General features: G+C 35.3%; 1 protein-coding gene across 3 annotated transcripts in view; it reads right to left on the bottom strand.

Moving 5' to 3' along the window:
- Nucleotides 1–1,320: 1,320 nt before the first annotated feature.
- LOC142339615 (endothelin-converting enzyme homolog) overlaps nt 1,321–23,168 on the bottom strand; it is a 106,110-nt gene continuing 84,262 nt past the window's right edge. For all 3 annotated transcript variants that reach the window (XM_075389779.1, XM_075389777.1, XM_075389778.1), the window contains 4 exons: nt 16,138–16,203; nt 11,637–11,732; nt 7,468–7,544; nt 1,321–2,411 (listed from right to left, as the gene is read on the bottom strand). In XM_075389779.1, coding sequence (XP_075245894.1) covers nt 2,312–2,411; nt 7,468–7,544; nt 11,637–11,732; nt 16,138–16,203 — 339 coding nt within the window. In that variant the 3' untranslated portion in view covers nt 1,321–2,311. The remainder of the gene's footprint in view (nt 2,412–7,467; nt 7,545–11,636; nt 11,733–16,137; nt 16,204–23,168) is intronic.

The raw sequence follows: 23,168 nt of genomic DNA, 5'->3' as shown, positions 1-23,168 counted from the left end.
TATCCCTTTTTTGAGGATAAAAAGTCAAAAGGTACAGACGAAAAATCGATCAAACGAAAAATTGCATAAAAAACTACGGGACTAATATAATTGCCACAAATTTCGTTTGAGAGAAATTAAAGTCAAGCGTGAAAGAGACATTCGAGAAGTGAAATCGAAAGAAGGTTCTAGAATGAAACGGTCAACCAAAAATTTTGCTTAAAAAGACACACGTTTACAATAATGGCTTTAAACTTCGTACCAGAGCAATTATTTCCGCAGAAATTCAACAGTTACTAGAAAATTACAATCGGTCAGACAAAATTGAAGTATACAAGAACCCAAATAATTGCCGCAAAAATTGCTTCAGTATATATAATAAACTCCCGAAAAGGTTTATTTCGCTCCTCGCCATTAGACAAATGACATTCCATTGATTGAGTTTGAAATACAATAAGCGGTCTAAAAACATTTTATTTAAGTTCAAATTGTTCTATGAAAAATTAGAGGGATTCACAAATTTTGATTCAAATTATAAATGTACATTAAACTATAAACATGGGAAAGTTAAGCATTTAGCTTATTGAGATAATATTAACATATTACAGGCCGGGGTCACAGAATCAGCCCAAAAATCAAAATTGAAAGCAAGGATTAATACAGAGCGAAATTCAATTTATCCCAAAAAAAAATCAATTTTCAGCGCATTCCTGGTATAAATTACCCGTAGCACTATCTTTGTTCAGCACTTTTCAGCGCACAATTTTTAAGCTGAAGCTTTGACCCCGGAGGATTGAGCGCACATTTAGGAAACTGAGACGCGTGTTTAACTTTGTGCAATAATTATTGCTAAATAAAGTTACGATGTGATAATTACATTTACTGCAGCTGCTGACAAGCAAGCGTAAGAATAAGATTAAACCTAACACAAATATATGAACTTTGGTAGCTAAATTATTTTTCACAACAGCTCACTGTAAACAAAAACAAACAAATGTTCCAACTTGATACCAGCTTGAAAAAGTTTGAAGCAACTTTAAAATCAGTGAGCTGCACGTAAAGATAAATACGAACTAAAATGGTTGAAATCAATATACAAACCTATTTCCTTCCGAGCAATTAAAAATTAAGAAAAAATATCGGTTCATTCCCATTATGCCCCCCCCCCCCCCCCAGCTTAGTGATCAGATAACCTATAGCCTCCCCAATCATGGTGAATACCATTATGGGGGGCTATAATGGTAAAGACCCAATATATTATTTTCTATAACGTATCTGCGGTAGTAGGTATTACTTAATATTGATGAAATCTTAAACAAAACAATTTATCAATTTTTCGTACTGCGTGGAAGGAAAAAGATTCTAAAATACTATCAAATGCCCAATTTCAACTTGAAGTAGGTCTGCAAATTGAAATACAACTCCAAGTTGCTCCTCAAATAAGCGAATCTATAACGCAGATATCCATCGCTTCCCATGTTTGAAAAGGCCGGTAGTTATAAAGTATAATTCTATATGACTGAGCTAAGTTAGGAATGAATTGAAAGTTGGTTGCATTGATGGCACCTCTAAATGTACAAACGGCTCTGTCCAGCTACAGCCCACAAAGAATTTCAGCCCCTCTGAGCATTAGTACATACCTAGTCCTCCAATTATACTGATAACAGTCAAGCTCGCTCCTTTTATGGAGGGGGTTTAGTTTTACGGCTCTTTAATCACCGATACTATTATCGGAAAGAGCTAAGCAACAGGTATTTCGATCAAATCATTACAGCATTATAATACTCAAATTAGTCACCGAATTTACTACTCAAATTAATTGTAATTTACTACTCACAAGATTTTTCACGTTGAGACCCAAATTTCATCTAAAATAACAGAATATTGCTTGATCTAATTTTCTGGGCAATTTTCTTGGAAAAGCTCACGCTCTTAGGCGTTAATCTACATCAATGAATCATTTCTGTTCACACACAGTGACATCTGCAAAATTTGTTCATGATTTACAAGTAAAGACTTCCGGTATCATGGAGCATAGATGGTAGAATTAAGATATAAACTACGGAGACAAGTAGACAAGAAAGAAAAAAGAAGCATGATGCTAAAATCTGTTCAGCTAGAAAAGAGAGAAAGATAAAGTTCTAATGTTCCTTTATGAGCACATTCTATTTTCCTTTTCTATCATTTGAGTTCTAAGCAAACGTTCGCCCCAATTTCCATGACTGGCACCGATCTTTGCTCGTTGCGACGATACTTAAGCAGGTTTGAAATGTAGATGCATTTATTACAATTTGATTGGTTGTTATGGATGCGGAACGGAAGTTGCGAGTTGTTACCACACGGCGCACTTTTTCTGTGGATTCATAGGCGTCTTTGCCTTGCAATTGAAAGCATCGGCGAATTCCTGCAGATTGGACACGGCCCCTGGCACCCTGAAATCAAATAAACATCAGCGAACTCATCAATTTCGGGAAAACGACATTTGAAATGAAGTCAGAACTGTCGCTCTAATTAAGGCCAGGCGAAACATAGTTTTGACAAAACTTGCCTACAGAAATAAGAACGGATCCAAAAAATGGTACAAACTACAATAATTGTTTCAACGCTATTTGCAATAAAAATGGGATCACTGAATTTCAAAACATAGCCGGCAGATTGCCGGAAAATAGCAGCGATAGACGCTTGTGGCCTTCCATGAACTGAAACAACCAAAAAATAAGAGATAGATCGACCACCAGTCCTTTAATAGACCACTAGGGATAGATTCCGGCTGTCAATTTTATGACACATACGGTCTATAAGGAAAAAGTGCTCAGAGAGCTTTTTCAAAAATTGATATTCGAAATCAAAAACTCAAGACTAATACTCAAGAATTAGGGCCTATAAGTTTGGCACTACTTAGATGCACACTATTGATCTTTAACTAAAATGTTCATAAAATTAAAAGTTCCATAAGTGAGTTAAGAAGTCATTTTTTGAGTGAGGCAAGTCACGCAATTGGCCTAAAAGCAGAAATGACGTCACGCACACAAATTTTTACTGCAAAGCAATAGAAGTTAGTGAAAAGTCAATTCCAAGAAGTCAGGTCGTAAGAATCATCGATGCGGGGGGGGGGGGTAGGTAGGTAGGTACGGGGGGATAGATACGTTGGGGTTGGGGGGTAGGTACGTTGGGGGGGGGGGGGTAGGCACGTTGGGGGAGGGGGGGTTAGGTACGTTGGGGGGGGGTAGTTTTTTGGGGGCGGGGGGTAGGTAGTTAAATGGGATCAAATTTTCTCAAATTGACCTCTTCACATTGAATTACAGACTGTTACCAATTGCTATACATTACAAACTAAGCTATTGTTAAAGTCCAATGTTCGAACACAGAAGTCAACAATCAAAAACGGAGGTAAACGCTCGAATAGAAAGAAGTCAAAATTCAAGTCATGTACAAACTTGCTTTCTGCTAAAAAAAACCTGTAGAATATCAATACTCCTCTTCGAGTCGTAAAAACCACGATGTCCCCAATAATAGCCGCTATCGCTTCGCGGCTATTAATAACTAATATAACCGACTAACGTGGGGCAAATTACTCTCATAAGACCGGAGAGCGGTTGACTGTCAGTAGCTAGCCACGGATTAGTGAGGCTAGCCTTAGCTTAATTGAAGGTGCGTGACTCTAAGTCCAACAACTTCATTAGACGAACAGCTTTTGACAAAGCATATGACCCCAAAAACAGAAATATTCAAAACAAAAACTCTAAACCAGAGACCACCCTAATTTAGAGAAATATAGTGATGTTAATATCATAACAAAAAACAATATGATACAACATGGCCGGCAGATTGCTGGATAAAAGCAGCATGTTAGACTCTTAGTTAAAAAAGACATAAATGATGTTAGTTAACAAAAACATTAGATCCTTTCAAAAATAGAAACACCTTAAAAACGAAACGCGTCGCGAGATGCAAGCATTAGTTCTTGGACAGCACTTGGGACCACTAATAATAAAACTAAGCATTTCAAGAATGAGGGCAGAAGTCGAGACAAATAAAACTTTTTAAAATCAATTTTCAAAGATATCAGAACAAAAAGAATAGGATGAGGCCAAATAGACAGAGCACTGATTTCACAAAAGGTATAACTTATTCATAATAAAGAAGATCAGACAAACAACCGAAATTGTGGAGAAGCAACCAATATAAAATATCCAACCAATCCAAAACTTTGAGATTGAAAATCAATATTCAAATAAAAAACCTTCAAAATGCTCAAACACAACTTCAAAACGCATAACCAAAATTATCTCAAGTGAGTACTCAAATTGTAAAATAAAAAACCAAAAGGAAAAGTGAAATATCCAGTTTGATGAAAAAAAGCAATATATATCAGCGAGAGCATACTTTTGGGTCTCGAGATCAATAAATTTTTAAACGGAAAAATCCTTGAGAAACTGATTACAATCTCGCATTATGTCACGTACAAACATTTCAGGAAGACAAAAAACTTAAGAAACAAAATCATCAAGTATCAAAGAAAAATCCCAAAACAATAGAGAATGTTGGAAATAATGAACAGAAAACTCTGGAAATAAACAAAAACGAAAACGTAAAATTTTAAATTAAGTATTGCAAAAATAATACTTAAACGGTTACAAATTGAAAACAACAGTATACTACTGAAAGTTGAAGAAAAAACGATAGTGTCAGTTCCAGAGAAAAACGACTCTGAATCCCAAAACAAATAATTTATTTAATGGGTCAAAAAATACTAGCGATAACGAAACAGTGTTTCTTACGTATTTAAAAATTACCCATAAAAACGATTCAACTTTCGAAATCATAAAAAACTATCTACTTCGGTGCGTGAAAAACACCAAATAAATAGAATAATAAATGACGAAACTCAGGTAAAATAACCAAAACATCAAAAGGACTTATTAAAAATTAACATAGCCGGCAAATTAAAGGAAAGTAGCAGCCTTTGACAAGCTTAACGCAAATCGGGATTGAAACAAATAGAAAAAAGAAGAGAGAACGTGATATAAAATTTTTTCAGTTTAAAAAGTGTTCTATTTAAATGTGCAGTTTCACTTATATTCAGAAATACAATTAATTCAGCTTCTAAATGACAGCTGTTAAGCTTAATACTAATATCAGCTAGCATTTGCTCTAATATACTTCGATAACCCAATGCAATATGACTTAATGACCTGGCTTTATCGGTTTATCACGTTTCTTTTGATTCTTCTCTTTTGACATTGACCGTATTCACTGCACTGTATAATTCAATGCGTGAAAATTCAAATCCATTCAGTTGAAACAGTGAGTGAGGTAGGCCACCAAAACGTGAGATGTGATTTATGTAAAACAAAAACGTTATCAAAAGGTAGAACCAATTATTTTAAAAAAAAATGAGAGCGCCTAAATCACAACCGTTGAGAGGCTGACGGCGGCTATTAAAAATGAGAACAATTCATGACAGAAACTTGGCCCCGTGCATAACCCAATCAAATGCCTTTCCCTCAAAAAATTGCAAAAATTTTTGTTGAAAGGCTGAAGAAAAAGTTAGATGAAAAACCCAAATTCAACTGAACATTTTAAGCTAAATTGAAACACATTCAAAATTAAACGTTGGCTCTCAAGAAGTATCCATTGTAAATTGAATAGAGCTACATATTAATGCTTGCTCGGTCGCAAAAAAATTTCCAAACAAGCAAACTACCGGCAAAAGCCAAATGGACAACGAAACGGATAACTATTCTAGGCACTATTCTACAAAAAAATTCGAAGTAAAAACGTTATTTAAGATATGAAAGAAAACAATTTAAAACGTCAATCATATTCTCTTGTTTGTATGTCAAAAGGCTGTCGGAAAAATAGCGCTTACAGTTAAAAAAAAACCATCGTAGCCCGCAAATCGACGCAAAATATGTTGACCAGCTTGACGCTCATAGAAATTGAAAAAGGAAACTGGAGATACAAATTGACAGAATTCGCTTCTAAGTGTCAATAAGTGTTCCATATTGGTTTGCAGTTTCAGTTGACTCAATTATTATTCGATTTCAGTTAGATAGATTTTAATTCAGCTTCTAAACTGAAGGCTATTAAACTTAATACTAAAAACAGTTAGCAAGCGCTCTAATGAACTTCGATAACCTAATTCATTATGACATACTGACCAATCTTTATCGGTTTATTGTTTCTCTTGAATTTGCTCTTTTGACTCTGGCAGCATTCACTACATTGTGCAATACAATGAGTGAAAGAATTCAAAATCCATTCAGTTAAAAGTGAGTGAGGTAAGTCACGAGTGAAAGTCGTGACTTCTGTAAAACGAAAAACGTGATCATAAAGTAAAGCAAATTCAAAGGACAGTGCCTGAATAATAGCCGTTCCGAGGCTGAGAGCGGTTATTAATAACCGATTAACGTGAAAAAATTGCTCTCAAATGACTGGTGAGCAGTTAGAGAGGCTAACTTCAGCTTAATTAAGCGGTTGGGGGTGAACAAGGGTATGGGGCTAGCTTGCAGGGATACGTGTGGAATGATGTCGCAGTGCGGGAGCAGGGGATTAAGTGGGAGGGAGTCATACCATAAATTTATATCTCAAACAATTTAATACCCTTCGGGCTTTAGACCTGTTTATCCCGCTTTTGAGGACAAAATTCAAATGGTCAGACGAAACAAAAAAACGATCAGACGAAACGTTGGTAGTGCGAAAAATTGCATAAAAACAGCAGGACTAAAATAATTGCTCAAACTTCTTTTGAGAGTCATTAAAAACCTGTAGAAAACGAATACTTTTCAATTCGTACAAAAAACACGATGCAACCAATAATAGCCTAGCTGTCGCTTCGCGGCTATTAAAAAATCAAACTCTTCGAATTAAAGAAACTCATACGCTATATCCTACAGCGGGCCTGTAGCAATAATTATGAGTATGCCAGCTTCCACAGTTGCCATATCTGACGTTCTCGCTTGTTTTCTACTGGTGACATATGTATTCAGAACACGAAATGGCATGAATTTGAAATGAATTTTTGGATCTATTCTGTCCCCCCCACCTTAGTAAGCTTAATTTTTACGCCCCACAGGAGCACGTGCTATTTTCTTACATAGTATCGAACCTTATAACAACATATTAATTGTAACCGGGGGGGGGGGGCGAAAAAAACACTGGGGGGGGGGGGAGCAAAACAGAATAGATCCCAATTTTCTTAAACATAATTTGAAAAAAGTATCAATTATAATATTGTTACGCAATTTTTCAATGCATGGGTTAAATCTGAAACTATTTAATTGCTCTGTAACTTCGCTTTTTATCTCGTATCAGCATGTTTCCGCATTTCCCATTTCAAACACTGTTTGAGTATTTTAAAGGCAACATCATTTTCCCCCTCTAATAATAACAAAAATTTCAAGCAGGCGTTGTTTATTTCAAGCGCAGCGCTGAGGACTTGATTGCTGTAATACGCAATATTACGCAACAGTATTACACACTTGCCTTATTTGTTCGGGTGCATGGCTATCAGATTCTATCCTGAACCTTGCCGATTCCTCCGTCTGAATATTACACCAGATCTAAACAAGAAAATAAATCACCATTAAAAATACCGTTGCGTCACATTTCACAAGTACATGTGATTATTGCTTCTAAATTAAGACCCAAAAATACAAAACCACTTTCATACTCCATCACAATATGTAGATTAAGAACGGATTAGACGAACGGATCAGACGCACTTAACAACACTTACCACAATTGAGCATTAAATCTTAATCTATGCAAATCAATGGCTTCCTATGACACAGTTACACCACTGGAACAAAAAGAACAATGTACACCTGAAAATTGTCTGAGATGACAAAACAAATAAATATATTCGGCAGATTGCCCGAAAATATTGCTTCGTAGAATTGTAGTCTCCAAGTAGCCATGAAAAGAATGAGATCTAAAAAAAATAGTCGGCAGATTGCCGGAAAATAGCCGCCGTTGACGCGCTTAAACGCACATTGGGATTGAAATAAAAACCGAAAAAAGAAGAGATTGAAATTGACAAAAAATTTTCCTACGTTTCAAAAATTGTTTTAATTCAGAGTGCAGTTTCAGTTAGATTCTAAACATATACTTACTTCAGCTTCTAAACTGAAGGGTATTATTAAATTAATACTAATATCAGCTAGCAATCGCTCTACTGAACTTTGGTAACCTAATGCACTGTAACTTATTGACTGGGCTTTATCGGTTTATCCCGTTTCTTTTGATTTGGCTCTTTCATCGTAATCACCACATTGCGTAATTCAATGCCTGAAAAAATTTAGAAAACATTCCGGGAGTGAGGTAAGTCAGAAGTAAAACGTGAAAATCGTGAGTTACGTAAAACGAAAACCGTGATCAAAAGGTAAAGCAAATTAAAAAACATAGCAGGACAAGTCCTGACGTACAATTCAAAGAATTTTCATTGACTAAACCGAAAACTAGACCTAGAACGGACTATAAATGGATTGGCGAAACCATTTAGAAAAAAATCCGATCAAAAAATTGAGAAAACAGTAAAATCGAAGTCAAATTGCCGCATGTGAACAAAAAACCACTAGCTAGAAAGCGAACTTTTTGTTCAAACACCGTTTTCGCACTCTACTTTAAAATTAGAGTGAAAAAATTTCACACTACAAAACCACTCGCCTTTTCGCTCCATTTCCTGTTTCGGCGTGACCAAAATCACTACTCCAATTCATAAATCATGAAAATGTGTGAACAGATCTTAAAAAAGAAAGAGCCCCAATACAATTCAAAATCTTTGAATTGTAAAAAACATAGCACGACAAGACCTGACAAACAATTCAAAGACTTTTCATTGATTAAGCAAAAAACTAGACCTAGAACTGACTATGAGTGAATTGGGGAAACCATTTCCACAAAAAATCAGATCAAAAATTAAAACATACCCGGCAGATTGCCGGAAATTAGCCGCCGTTGATTCCAATAAGCATGATTGGGATTGAAATAACAGAAGATATTGAAAAAAAAAAGATTTTTGTACAAAAACATTTTTTTAAGACCGATTTATTTTGATGGCATTTCGTAGTTGATTATACTTCTGTTTCTTAGAGAGAGGCTACAGGGGCTACTATCAATAACAATAAGCATTAGAGAGAGTTAACTAATACTTATAGGAACGACGTTCAAATAGCGGGCATCTAAAATTGGGCTTTATGGGTTTATCCCGTTTCTATTTCTGACTTCAATTTTTCTACTGACTCTGTTCATTTTGAATTGCTTTGCTGAGCAACTGATGTTCAAAATCACTTTTAGCAGAATGAGAGAAGAGAAAAACTAGCCTAGAGAAGTCAAAAAGATTTCACGCAAAATGTTGAAAAGGCGGCAAAATGAGGTAAAGCGAAACATTTTTTTATTCGACGAAGTAAAAAAAAAAATACGAGCGCTATAATAGCCGGCTGAGAAGATGAGGGCGGCTATTAAAAAAAAACAGAAAATCAAAGTTAAAACGCCGCATGTGAACAAATCAATAGTTAAGAAGGCGAATTTTCGTTCAAACACCGTTTTCTAAATCTACTTAAAAATGAGAGTGAAAAAAATTCACGCCGCAAAACTACTCGCTTTCTCGCCCCACTTCCTGTTTCGGCGTGACCAAAATCACTACTCCAATACATAAATCATGAAAATGTGCGAACAGATCTTTAAAAAAGACAGCGCCCCAATGCAATTCAAATTCTTTGAATTGTAAAAAAGGAGAGCGCCTAAATAATAGCCGTTTGAGATGTTGACGGCGGTATGAATCAATTTTTATACTAATTGTTGTGATGCCTATTAATTCATATATATGTACTGTTAAACAAAGCTGCCCTAAAAAATATTATAACCTTCAATTATATTGAGATATACTCAATTGACCTAAATTCCTCCAAGTTAAGTATGCAAAAACCAAATTGCGAGAAGTCATTTTGAGAGTGCGACAAGGTGTGTTTGACCAAAATACTATGCAACGAATCCTCGCTCCAAGAAAAGTAAAATGACATCAAGCACGTATTTCAGTCGAAATAATAGACCGAATCAATAATAAATAGCCGATTTTAAGTGGACGTGACGTCAATTAGGAGCAAAAAGTTTTAAAACACAGCGGGAAGACTTCCGGATCGAACAGGGTGACTGCTGACTGGATCACACAACAGAAATGACTCACAAATTCTAAAGCTAAACAAAAAACAGACATGCCGAAACTGCATAATCTTAAACGATTTTGCCCATTTCAATGGCTAATTTTAACGGCCATTAGACCATTTCAACGGAGTTTTGCGGGTCAAAAAAAGGACCACAAACATTTTATATTAATAACTGGTAAAATAACTGGAACAGTAGAAAACTATCAACATAAAACATACCCGGCAGATTGCCGGAAAATAGCCGCCGTTGATTCCAATAAGCAAGATTGGGATTGAAATAACAGAAGATATTGAAAAAAAAAGATTTTTGTACAAAAACATTTTTTAAGTCCGATTTACTTTGATGGCATTTCGTAGTTGAACATACTTCTGTTTCTTAGAGAGAGGCTACAGGGGCTACAATCAAAAACAATAAGCATTAGAGATGGTAAATAAGACTTATAGGAACGACGTTCAAATAGCGGGCATCTAAAATTGGGCTTTATGGGTTTATCCCGTTTCTATTTCTGACATCCATTTTTGTACTAACTCTGTTCATTTTGAATTGCTTTGCTGAGCAACTGATGTTCAAAATCACTTTTAGCAGAATGAGAGAAGAGAGAAACTAGCCGAGAGAAGTCAAAAAGATTTCACGAAAAGGCGGCAAAATGAGGTAAAGCGAAACATTTTTTTATTCGACGAAGTAAAAAAAAATAGGAGCGCTATAATAGCCGGCTGAGAAGATGAGGGCGGCTATTAATCACCTAAAGTCGGATGAATTGCTCTCGAACGACAGGCCGGGGATTTGATTTCGGGCTGTAGCTTGGAAATCTGTTTATAGGTGCAAAAAATAAGACCTCATATGTGTTCGACCCTCGACCTCCAGGATAGCAGTCTCCTATCTAAATCATTAAGCTACAACAGCTTTGATATTCAACCGCTCACAATCGCTTTTATATTGGCAACAAACGATGAGAGCAATTGATCACACAGAAATGAAGCGCGGAAAAGTCACTTGAGACGTCACAGAATCTTCTAGAACAAAAGCGCAAAAACAGTCGAGCAAAAATTTTGCATAAGAAGGACTAACACATTTCAATAATTGCTTCAAACTTATTGCCAAAAATTTAAGAAGTTAAGATTCTTTGGCGGCATCCAACAAAAATTGTTGCCCATCTGTTCTTATTTCAAATTTTGATACACAAAATTCATTTGTTGAAGATGGAGCGCGCACTTTAGTCGCGTCAATAGGAACAACATATTGCCAGAATAAGAAGGGCATATTCTTGCGCAAATTAATCCACCCTTTCGATCTACAAGACAGCGCACCAATACAATCCAAATTCTTTGAAAAAAAATCACCTAAAAAGCCGTTGAGAGGCTGACGGCGGCTATTAAAAATATCAATTACAGATGGTGTATTCATTCTACTACGAGAGAGAGAGAGAGAGAGAGAGAGAGAGAGAGAGAGAGAGGCAATTTCTTTTGACATTTTAATATCATTCCAACCTGTCCGAATGCGACAAAGAACACTTGATCGTGAGTGAGTCCCAGCCCAGGATAGATCAACTCCTTCCCATGAATACGCTCGTACTCCTTGTACGCCTGAAAACCATCACAGCACTTCAATCAACTCTTTCACGCATTCAGAGTCGCGAATCGCATGTATCAATATAATCAAACTACTTGAGTTCGATGAGTAAATGTACACACTATTTAAAAGTTCCTGCCTAAGAAAATATTTTTATTGACAGGGAAATGCTAACGGATTGCGATATTATTGATAACTTTCAACGTTTACACTAAAAGTTGCAAAGTTGTAGCTTTTCCACCATGAACTTTTGCATGGTGTGTACTTCCGAAATTTGTTAAAAATATCAGAACTGCCCTGTAAGCTCTCGAGTTTCACTTCTTTCGACGAAGAGTCATTACGTGCCAAATAGCTCCTTTTACGGAGTAAATACAGTCCCACTTGTCACTGATTTCCGCAAAGCATTTCCGCAAAACGTGTCAAATTGACAGAAATGAACAAAAAACTAATCGGCGAATAAATGCATACAAGTCCTCTGAATTACCGATTTTCGATTAAAAAGACAAATTTCAGTTTACATTTATCAATAGTATTCATCATTTAAGAGTATCATGGCTCAGAAGTTTGATATCTAAATTAGGTCTTAAGTAATTAATGTCAAAAATCGCCAAATTATGATTTAGGCTGATTGAAACTTGCACCTGCAAAAACAAATGCAGATTATTGGTTCGAATAGTCAAAATATTTGGTGAAAGGAACAATTCGATTAATTTAAAAAGGCCAGCGGAAGAAAGCATCCGATAAGAAATCTTATACAAAAGACTAACAGGACACACAATAACAAAAGTTTCTTTAGAAAGCAATTAAAGGCAACAGAAAGAACATTTGGCCCAGAATAAAATTGTCTCCATTAAACGCCCTGTGATATAGTTGATTAATAAATCGAGAGTCCAGTAATCTGGCCTAACTACCATCAAAAATATTATACGGAACTTTGTACAAAATATTAACATGAACCGACAACCGTCGGACGAGCTGCTCTCGAATAACAGACAAAGATTTTGCTTTGTTTCCAGCTAGCCAACCGCCCTAGGTGGGGGCGGAGTGTTAGGGGCAGAAAGTGGGATGTCCAAGCCCAATTGCCCTCCAAAAGCGCTTTCAAAAATGACCTTCACATCATGCTTCCTCAGTAGCTTCACTGAATCGTTCACTTGGCGTATACTAAGGCTATAAGCAAGCTACACAGAGATTTATTGTCCTCGGGAAATCAACGCGCATACAAAAAAGCGCCACTAAAATTAGAATCAATTATGTTCCATTTTCACTTCACTGAGCCGTTGACATCTCAATTCTATGATTTGTCCAGATGTTATTGGAACTCAGTTATTGGAACTTCAAGAGATGTGAGCTCCACGCACAAGGTGCAGCCAAAGGAACTTGAGGTGCAAAAAAATTAAACTCATTTTCAAAAGTAAACGCAGTTTTAAATGGTGATACGTCAGTTTCAGTGTATAATAATACGTTTAAAAAACAATTTAGCGAAGAAAAGACAAGTTAATTTTTACTGAAGCAGACCTCTGCTTAGTGTCTTAAAGAATCAAGTAAAACCAATTCCAAATTTTCCTTCTCCCGAAGTATACTTGTTATTTTAATGAAATATATAGCTAACATTACCAACTGATGTCGAGATAAATGCTCTGAATGAAATTCAGGTGAAAAACCTATTCGCACAAAAAAACATAGCCAGCAGATTGCCGGAAAATTGACGCGCTAGACGCACATCGGGATTGAAACAGAAAAAGAAAAAAGAAGAGATTGAAATTGTTCTAATTCAGTGTCCAGTTTCAGTAAGATTCTAAACATATACTTAATTCAGCTTCTAAACTGAAGGGAACTAAACTTAATACTAATATCAGCTAGCAATCGCTCTAATGAACCTTGATAACCTAATGCACTATAACATAATGACTGGGCTTTATCGGTTTATCCCGTTTCTCTTGACTTGGCTCTTCGATCGTATTCACCACATTTCTTAATTCAGTGCGTGAAAGAAATGAGAAAACATTCAGTTGAAACAGTGAGTTAAAAGTCAGAAGTCAAACGTGACTTATTTAAAACGAAAAACGTGATCAAAAGGTAGCGAATAAAAAAACATATCAGGAGAAGTCCTGACGCACAATAAAAGAATTTTCATTGACTTAACAAAAAAACTAGACCTAGAGCGGACTATGAAAAAACAACAGAAAATCTATTTAAAAAAAACCACTAGCGAGAAATGGAAATTTGGTTCAAACAAAAAACTGGGCCCAGAATGAACTATGAATGTATTGGAAAACACTTAGAAAAAAATTCAATCCAAAAATAAAAAGCAAAAATCAGTGAAATTGCCGCATGTGAGCAAAAAACCACTAGAGAGAAAGCGAATTTTTGTTCAAACTCCGTTATCTCACTCTACTTCAAAATTAGAGCAAAAAAATTTCACGCCGCAAAACCACTAGCTTCTTCGCTCCACTTCATGTTTCGGCGTGACCAAAATCACTACTCCAATTTGACTTCAAAAATCATGAAAATGTGTGAACAGAACTTTAAAGTTCTGCCTCAATACAATTCAAATTCTTTGAATTGTAAAAAGGATATCATCTAAATAATAGCCGTTTGAGAGGCTAACGTCGGCTATTAAAGAAGACACGAAAAAAGTTCCACAAATGATCCATGACATCCACCGTACGTTAATGAGGGTAGAACATTGTCATTTTTTTAACAATCAGGGCTACACTCACTGAGAAACGTAAATTCACAATTCAATATTTATAGTAAAATGCCTGTCTTTGAGCAGCACTAGCAACATCAGTGCCAACAAGATTGCCATCTGTTTTGATTTTTATATGAATCGACTGGAGCACTATCAAACTTCGATCTCGATTTTCTCTAAATATGATTGTCAGTTTTCCTAAACTTGAATATATTAAAATTCTGAGTGATTCATCACCCATTCATACAAAAATCAAATTAGACGGCTAAAATTATGCTGCATAAAATTGACTTCAACAACGACAGTTTACCATGTAACGTTGAATTTAGTGCTTGCACTTTTGTCAATGAGTGCAATAAATGCACTATAAATTGAAAAACTTGGGTACGAATCTGAACACAATTTAGAGTGAGACATTACTTAGTGCAGTTCAAGAATTTCCAGATGTATTTTTCAAGCATATACGTCACTTTTCTAGATCTTTCATAAACTGTAAGTAATATTGGTTTGATTTGAGTATTTCGTTTAAAAATTGAACGGAACGAACCTAAAAATCTTAAAACTACTCCAATATAGTCTGATATAGAAATATAGAAATGTTAAATTGATAATTCGATGATCACTTGTCTTTGTGTGAAACCTTTTTTTTCAGTATAAGCTCAAACATTTCCGTTCAATTCTTAATCAACCACGATATGGAGTAATTAACAGCAATCGTCTCATCTGTGCTCCAATTTTGCATTTGAAACACCGCAAAATCTTTCCAGCCATGAACACTCTTCTTTAAAGTTTGAGAACTCGAAATTTGGCGCTGTTTTATTGGTTATTTTCTTTGAAACAGAAACATTAATTTGTATAATTCAAAATACCACTGAAATTAAACCTAGGCGCTCATATGTATGCAGATATTACCAAAAATTCCAGCATTTACACATCAAACCTGAATTTCAAACAAATAAAGCAAATTTTTCAAGAAAGTGAATTTTGTAAATTATACGATGTGCATGCAGCATGATTATTTTCATAAAACTTCATCATGTGGGGGGTAAAATCGCCCTCTGTTTTCCCGTACTAACTGACCACTTATACCTACATCAACTAACTGCCACAACTATTAGCATAATCCAATATACCTCGCCAACCCCCCCCCCCAGCACACACACACACATCACTCGTTTTGTAATTTCCCATACAGTGCTAAGATAAGCTGCCCTTAGCCAACTCACAACAGTTAATAATGCGCATTTAATTAGGCCAGTGAAGGAAAAAGAGCGAAACAAAGAAAAAGTAAATGAATTGAATCGAATATAAGGTGGTGGTTGTTGGTTCCCTTAGAAACCATCACCCCTCCCCCATCATTAAAAAATTCATTCAGGGCAAAATAGGCAGCAGCAAAAGAGGTAGCTTGCTACAACGTCTAAACAATACAGTTACGTGTGACCAGAGAGCTGAATTATAACTTCATTCATAGCGTGTAATAACTAGGCAATGGTCCTAATCAAGAGAAAGTGATAATTTCCCCCAGCAGAACTCTATAATATAATTGTCGTCAATAATAATACCCTTCCACCTTTGCAAGACAAAAGGCGCTGTGAACAAACGCGAGGGTGAATTAGGAAATTGAGGAAAAGATGTGGGCAAGGGAATAAATGAATGTTAACAAGGTTTGCATTCCTTGAATACTAATACAACTAGGGTGGGGGGGGGGGGGGGCTACTTTTCCTTACTTGGTATGAGTTTTTAATTCCTCCATTATCTGCTATGTTTTCTCCCAGTGTCAACACTCCGTCCACCTGAAACACACAATACACAAATTGTTCAGGGGATTTAATAAGGAAAAGTTATCAAAAAGAAGGAAATTTGTTGAGACCATTTATTCCGCGCCACATGGGAGCAGCACAACAACCACACCCAAAATTAAACCCCTCCCCTGCCTTCAGCCACCCTCCCTGAACCACCGATCCCTTATTACAAAGTACTAACACTTCCTTTAGGGACTCATACAACATTACTTCACAACATTAAAGAATTATCACGCACCTAAGGTGACCTTTTTTTACATCAATGATCACAGATTAAAAAAGATAGAGGGTCAGCAAACCCAATAACTAACAGTTAACACCGAAATTATAGTCACAACAAAGTCATCAAACAACAATTTAAGCACCTACGTTCTGATGAAATGCAACATGTTGAAGTTGATAGCGAAATTGGAAAGTCCAGATATAGGAATTCTAATATGTCCTTTCCATTTCCACACGTAGCCACGCAGTTTTTCTCACTATTTGATAATTTTTCATCAATTAGTTCTGTTCTTATGAAGCAATAAGCTTTATAGGAAAATAATTTAATGATAAACACCTGCTCAAATGATGACAAAAAAGCAAGAACCGAAGTCTTTCTAATTTAAAATGTTAAAATTATATACAATACCACGTAAATCTAACTTATGTATGCTTAAAAAGAACCACGAGATTTCCAGGACTATTTAAGAAATCGATATTTTAAGTATTAAAGTTTGATTCCTTAAAATATTTCAATTCGGGGTTTATTATTATTCCAACCCCCAATGAAAAGCGGGTTCGGAACCTCAAGCCAATTTTGGCCGAAGCTATCTTTTGCCGACATACGCAAATGCAGTATCATCGATAAGTTCTTCAAAAACTGAATCAATTGCTGTACAAATTATCTGTTTCTCGTACAAAAATTGAGACTTTTTTACCCCCTTTTTACGCAAGCAGATCGTATTCCACATTTCTGACACTTTCACGCTTCATGTGTAAATTTATGAGCATTTTATGCATATTTTTTAAATAGCAGTCACCTTCTCAGCCATCTGTTATTGCGTTCATTTTTTTTTTCAATACAAAAAATTAGCGATTTCTTGGTTCCATCGTTTTTTGTAAGCCGTTTTTTCACATTTTCCCATTGCTTTGAGTTCTCAGAAGGAAATGAACATAACGAACTAAGGTCGGCTGAATTACTCTGAAACAACCGGTTGGCTTCAGTAGTAGTCAGCTGGGGCTTAGGGATGCTAGCATTAGGGGGGGGGGGGGTGCTTGAGCGGAGTTGGTGGGGGTAGAGTTATCGGAGAGCTGGACGAGGGGGGGGGGGGGGGGGGGGGTCCAAATCGGAAAGTTAGGGGAGGGTTGACGGGGTGTGGGTGTGAAGGGGGCTTTGGTGTTGGGGTGACTTAGAGGGGTCAAACTTTTAAGACTAAGAACTGCTTTTCACACCCTGAAATGGTCTCAAAACAGTTTCGAATAATCGCATACTTAAAGACTAGTAGGGCTCTAAAAGGGCTGCCCGGCCACATAATGCCCTCCGAGCGCTACTTATTTATCCGTTTTAGAGGACAAACAATTGGTCAAGCGAAAAACTGCAAAAAAGACCACAGGACTAACACAATTGCAACAAACTTCGTTCGAGAGCAATTAAACAGACTAAACACAATTGACATATCAGTGGTTGCTTTAGTAGTCTGTCGAATGGTTGATGAGCTGAATTTGCTGGAAGGTCTAAATTCAAGGTGAAAAGTCACTTTGGAGTTTTTGAGCGAAAAATTGTGCTAATTTTTGCTTTCGCTCTTTTTTGAGTTTCCTGTTAATGTGTCTTAGATTGAAGATGGTCACAGATCTCTTGTGCAAGCTATTTTTAAAATCATTTCTGCTGTTTAGTGAACAGTAAAATTAAGTAAAATTTCAGGAGGTTGATCGAACATCTTGTTAGTTTGCCTAAAAGGCCCTTCCTAGTAGACCTTGGCATTAAATTGCAGCTTTTGAAGATATTTATCCAAAAACATCAGCAAATCCTGACTATTTTTTAAAATTCAATTGTAGTATTTGCCTGATTTGTGCCTTGTTTCTTTAATGACAAGGGCAATTTTTCTTAGACGAAAATTTTTGTCCTTGCTCTCTTGCCTTTTTAATCAAAGACCTTGGTATTGAAAACGCTGCCACCAAGAGTATCTACAATTTTAAAGCTATTAATTATTTGTTCTCTTATCGGTAAAACTTTGCTCAATTGGCTACAACTGCTCTTCCTCTGTTGCTTAGTTCAAGTTTTTATTTTTTTCTCCTTCAAATCTTTGGATTCATATTCAGACTTTTCCTGCTATGTTGTTAACTTCGCCAATAGAAACCAAGAAAAAATGTTTCGCTTTACCCACTTTTGCCTCATTTTCAATATTTTACTTTAAATTTCCTTGATTTGACTAAAATATTTCCATTCTTCGCTCATTCGGCTTAATCTGGTTTTCAATAGCGGTTGTTCAACAAAGTAATCTAAAATGCATGGAGTCCGAAATCGAAAAACTAATTCGAAACCGGGAAAACCCAGTTTTCGATGGCTGCCAGATTTTTGAAATTTGCTCTACCTAGTTTTAGTTATCAAGCTAAAGCTTATTGCTAAAGGCACTAGTTCCAGCATCAACATGAAACACTAGAAGTGTGCTTAAATTCGAATTCCAATCAAAATAGCGCACATGTGTTATTTTTCTAAGACAATCAGAGTTTTCTGTTCTTGTTTCACTCCCAGTCCTCGTCACGGGAATCAGGGCGGCTATTTTTTGTCAATTTCGTGTTGATGAATACAAATTTCTCTATGATATTATTACCCCTGAGATTCATTAGCTTTTTTACCAGGCTGAAATAAACGGAACAAAAAATACGAAGAACACAACTCTGAAGTTTCACTCCAGAAATCAACCAATCAAAAAAATCAACCAAAGTGGTTATATTCCACTGAAAACACCGTATTTGCAAGCACCTAGGTTTATGCATTATTTGTTCACAGCACTTGAACTCATTCTGGTGACAAATTCAACTATTTAGTAAAAATGGCGCCAAAAAACTAAATTATGATCAGACTGTTACTAGTATAACACTTAATTTGACACAAGGCGGCTCGTTAATGTGCGTTCGCACCTGATGTTCCGACCCGAGCTCATCTACATTTTTGACTAAATTGCCAACCAAATGAAGAGATAACAAAAATAGATGTTTGAGTTTAAAAAAATCGTTAAACAACCTATCTACTAATTGAATTACCTAATGCCATGCCTCATTACAGCACCAACATGACCTGACATTAAAGAGACTAAGAGCCAAAAAAAATTAGCACCGAAAACTTCACAGCAAAAACTGAATATATAAAATTAAAAGCACCTACTAACAACGTCAAAGTGCAGTCAGATAAAACCTTAACTACACAAGTTTACTTTTTCCTAACTATACAGCAGATGGAAAGTTTTCTTGATGACATTAGGTAACAAGTCGACAAAAAGAACGAACAGTGAGGCGAAACCTAAAAATCGATCAACATTTTTTAAAAGAAGTTTCAAAAATCTTAAAAATCATTAGCTTTTAAATATATAATCCTTGATAAATTACTAAAAAGTCATTACAAAACCAAAAGGACCTGTCTTTGGTCAGACTATGCCATACAAACAAACTGAAGAGAAACTCAAAATGTTTATCATAAACATTTCAAAATGTTTATCATAAACTTTAAGATTATTCGCTATAAACTGGCTGCTTCGGGTAACATCAATCATTCAATCCTCAATTACAAGCCTATGAGACCTGTGAGCAATCTACGGCTACCTAAAGAACAAAAACAGCAAATTCAAGAAAAAATTGAGCGAGAAAAGTGTCGAAGACATTAAAAAATTAAATTTTCACTAAAACCTCTTCTATTTTAAATTAATTTTTCAAGAGCAATGGGATTTCCCTCTTTTTATCAAAATAATTTCAAAAAATCAACAAATATGATTAAATACATTAGAAGCACGAAACTTTCGAGAAAACACGTATTATCAACTCGATTAAATTCATTAACATTCAACGGAAGCCAGTAAATACGATAAATTATCCCTCGATGTGACAATAAGTTTGTCTGCCAATTGTTTTTCATCAATAAGACCTTACAAGTTATTGACTATGAAAACAACAACAGAGACAGGCAAAACCCAAAAATTCAGTAGAAAAGTGCCAGAAGAAAATGTCGGAGCAATTCAAATCATAAGCTCGTCTCTGAAAACTTTATCTATGATCCGTTGAACTTCTTCCCTAACCCTATGGGGACTAACAGCAGTAGGATGATGTGATAAGATTTCAGAAGGATCCAAAAATAAAATAAAGTACCCGAAAATAAAACAAAATATGAAATCTCGTGGCATTGAAGTTTTAAAACTAATAGGTAGAAGATAAAACCGCTAACCAGATTAATTTTGGCTGCAGTAGAACGGAAAGGGATTCTTTTAGTACTGACTTTGACCAACAGTTCACGAAAAAAAAAGTTTAAGATTGGTTAATGTTCAAAAAAAATTTGGAAAAACTATTTTTAAACTCTTAACAGCCATTAAACTCAAAATCTTTCAACAGAGATCAATAACTACGCTCAGATATAACCCAATCGGAGAAAAATGATGTTTGTCATGCATAGATAATTAACAAGACATCACATTAAGTCTTATGTTTGAAAACAATAACAAAAACAGGCAAAAACTAAAATTCAGTAGAAAAGTGCGAGAAGAAAGTGTCGAAGACAATTAAACCAGAAGCTTTTCTCTGAGAACTTTCTCTGTGATCCACCGAACGTTCTCTCTAAGCCAATGGAATTACAAGAATATTTGGATAATGTGTATAATGTTTGAATAATGTGATAAGAGTTCAAAAGTAACCAATAATACAAAAATATCCAAAAAAATTTTAAAAAATTGAAATCTTGTGTCATTGAAGTCATATAACCAATAGTTAGAAGATAAAGCAGCTAACCAGATTAATTTAAGTTGAAGTAGAAAGCAAGTGGGTCCTGTCAATACTGACACTGACTTACAAATCACGAAAAAAGATTTGTGTTCTAAAAGTAAATTTTTCATAAAAATTTTATCTGTGATTCACTTAATATCTTCCTTAAGCCAATGTGAGCTGTCAATATTTGGATAATGTGATAACATTTCAAAAGTAACCAATAATACGATAATATCCAAAAATTTTTTTAAATTTTTTGAACTCTTGTGTCATTAAAGTCATATAACCAATAGTTAGATAAAACCGCTAACCAGATTAAATTTGTTTCAGTACGAAGGAAGAGGGTGCTGTCACCCCTGGACTGACTAACAGTTCACAATAATAAGTTTATGATTCTTTAGTGTTAAAAAAAAGCCCAAATTTTTTTTAAGTTTTAGCAGCCATTAGCTGTCCCCTCAAAGCACTAGATATGTTCACTTAATGCTCATTATGGAATACAATGCCCTGTTAGTCAATGAATCCATGCCATAGGACTCAAAAAAGTAGTAAAGTTTCAAAAAGAAAATCAGAATTTCATTTAAAATTACGAAAACTCAGAATCGAAACAAAAAAGAACATGAGCAATTCCTTGAAAACTATGTTTTTTGTTCATTGGGCTTCAGTTGACTGTAAAGGAGGTTTGTCATTAATAGAAGATCGATATAAAAAGTGACTTGTCTCTAGGTGACTTAAAAAAAGCAAAAAAAGAAAAGTTTTATTAAAAAAGAGCTCTGAAATAGAGTTCGATTTTTTTTTTTTGATAGTGAACTTCCCTATGAGTTCAGAACTAGGCTTTTTTATCACCTTTAGTATACTAGGAACACAAAATTGGACCATTTTCTGCCGTGAAATTTAATTTTGAAATACTATTTATTAAAAAAAATGTTTCAATTGGGAAAAAAATTACACTAAAAGTGAACAAATATCACGTGTTCACACAAAATTTCAATCCTCGATAACTCCTCGAAAAAAAACGAAATTCAAAAAAATCTTTTTAATTTTGAATTCTACGCTGAACCAGCTTTTTAATGATACTGCTCACATTTCTCTACGACGAATATATCGATCGGCCAAAATTGCCTGAAGAAAAAAAACCCATTTGAGTATATAGTTCATCCCCCCACAAGTGGGGTCGTAACAATAGAGGGGTTCTTAAATAATGATGTCTAACATTACTAATGAAATTCAGCAGACGATAGAGGGACACTTGCAAAACATAAATTGGGACAATATGAGGCTAAAGTCGTTTTAATAAAATGTTTCCTCGTTCTTTCTACGGGTCTTTACAAATCAGGGGTCTTTCTACGGGTCTTTACTGACTTACAAATCACGAAAAAAGATTTGTAAGTGTTCTAAAAGTAAATTTTTCATAAAAATTTTATCTGCTTTACTTATAAACTTCATTAATCCTTAATTAATTGTTAACTTATTTTTATTTTTATAATTTAATTTCTCTCATTTGATGTAGAAAGGAGGTTTTGTAAAATAATAATCAATAAAGGACAGTTCGAGATATATTGCAAATTATTTGAAAGCTGTTGTCAATTTTATTTTTAAACATGCCACTGCGATTATTCTGGAAACAAATACCCCGTCAAGTTAGTACACAGTGTCGTGCAACAATCAAGTCAGAAGTAAAACTTGAAAAAACATTGACTTTTGTCCTTATCGCAACCAAAACGAGTTGGTTGTTCCCGCAACTTAAAACTGATATAAAAACTTACCAAACTAAACTGTCTAGAACAATGTAATTGAACCTTATCTACATTCTCTTACATTTTATGGTTTACCCCTCGTTCAAAGAACAAAACCTTCTTTCCCCAAAACAATTTTGAGGACAAAAGTCTCCCCTGTTACTGGCAAAAGTCTCTTAGGACACAAAAGAGACACAGTAAGGACACAAAAGAGACACAGTAAAGACACAGAAGAGACACAGTAAAGACACCGAAAAGACACAGAAAAGACAC

Source organism: Convolutriloba macropyga, chromosome 5 (assembly GCF_964194025.1).
Source record: "Convolutriloba macropyga chromosome 5, txConMacr16.3, whole genome shotgun sequence".
NCBI lineage: Eukaryota > Metazoa > Xenacoelomorpha > Acoela > Convolutidae > Convolutriloba > Convolutriloba macropyga.
This window is presented reverse-complemented; position numbering and strand designations above follow the sequence as displayed.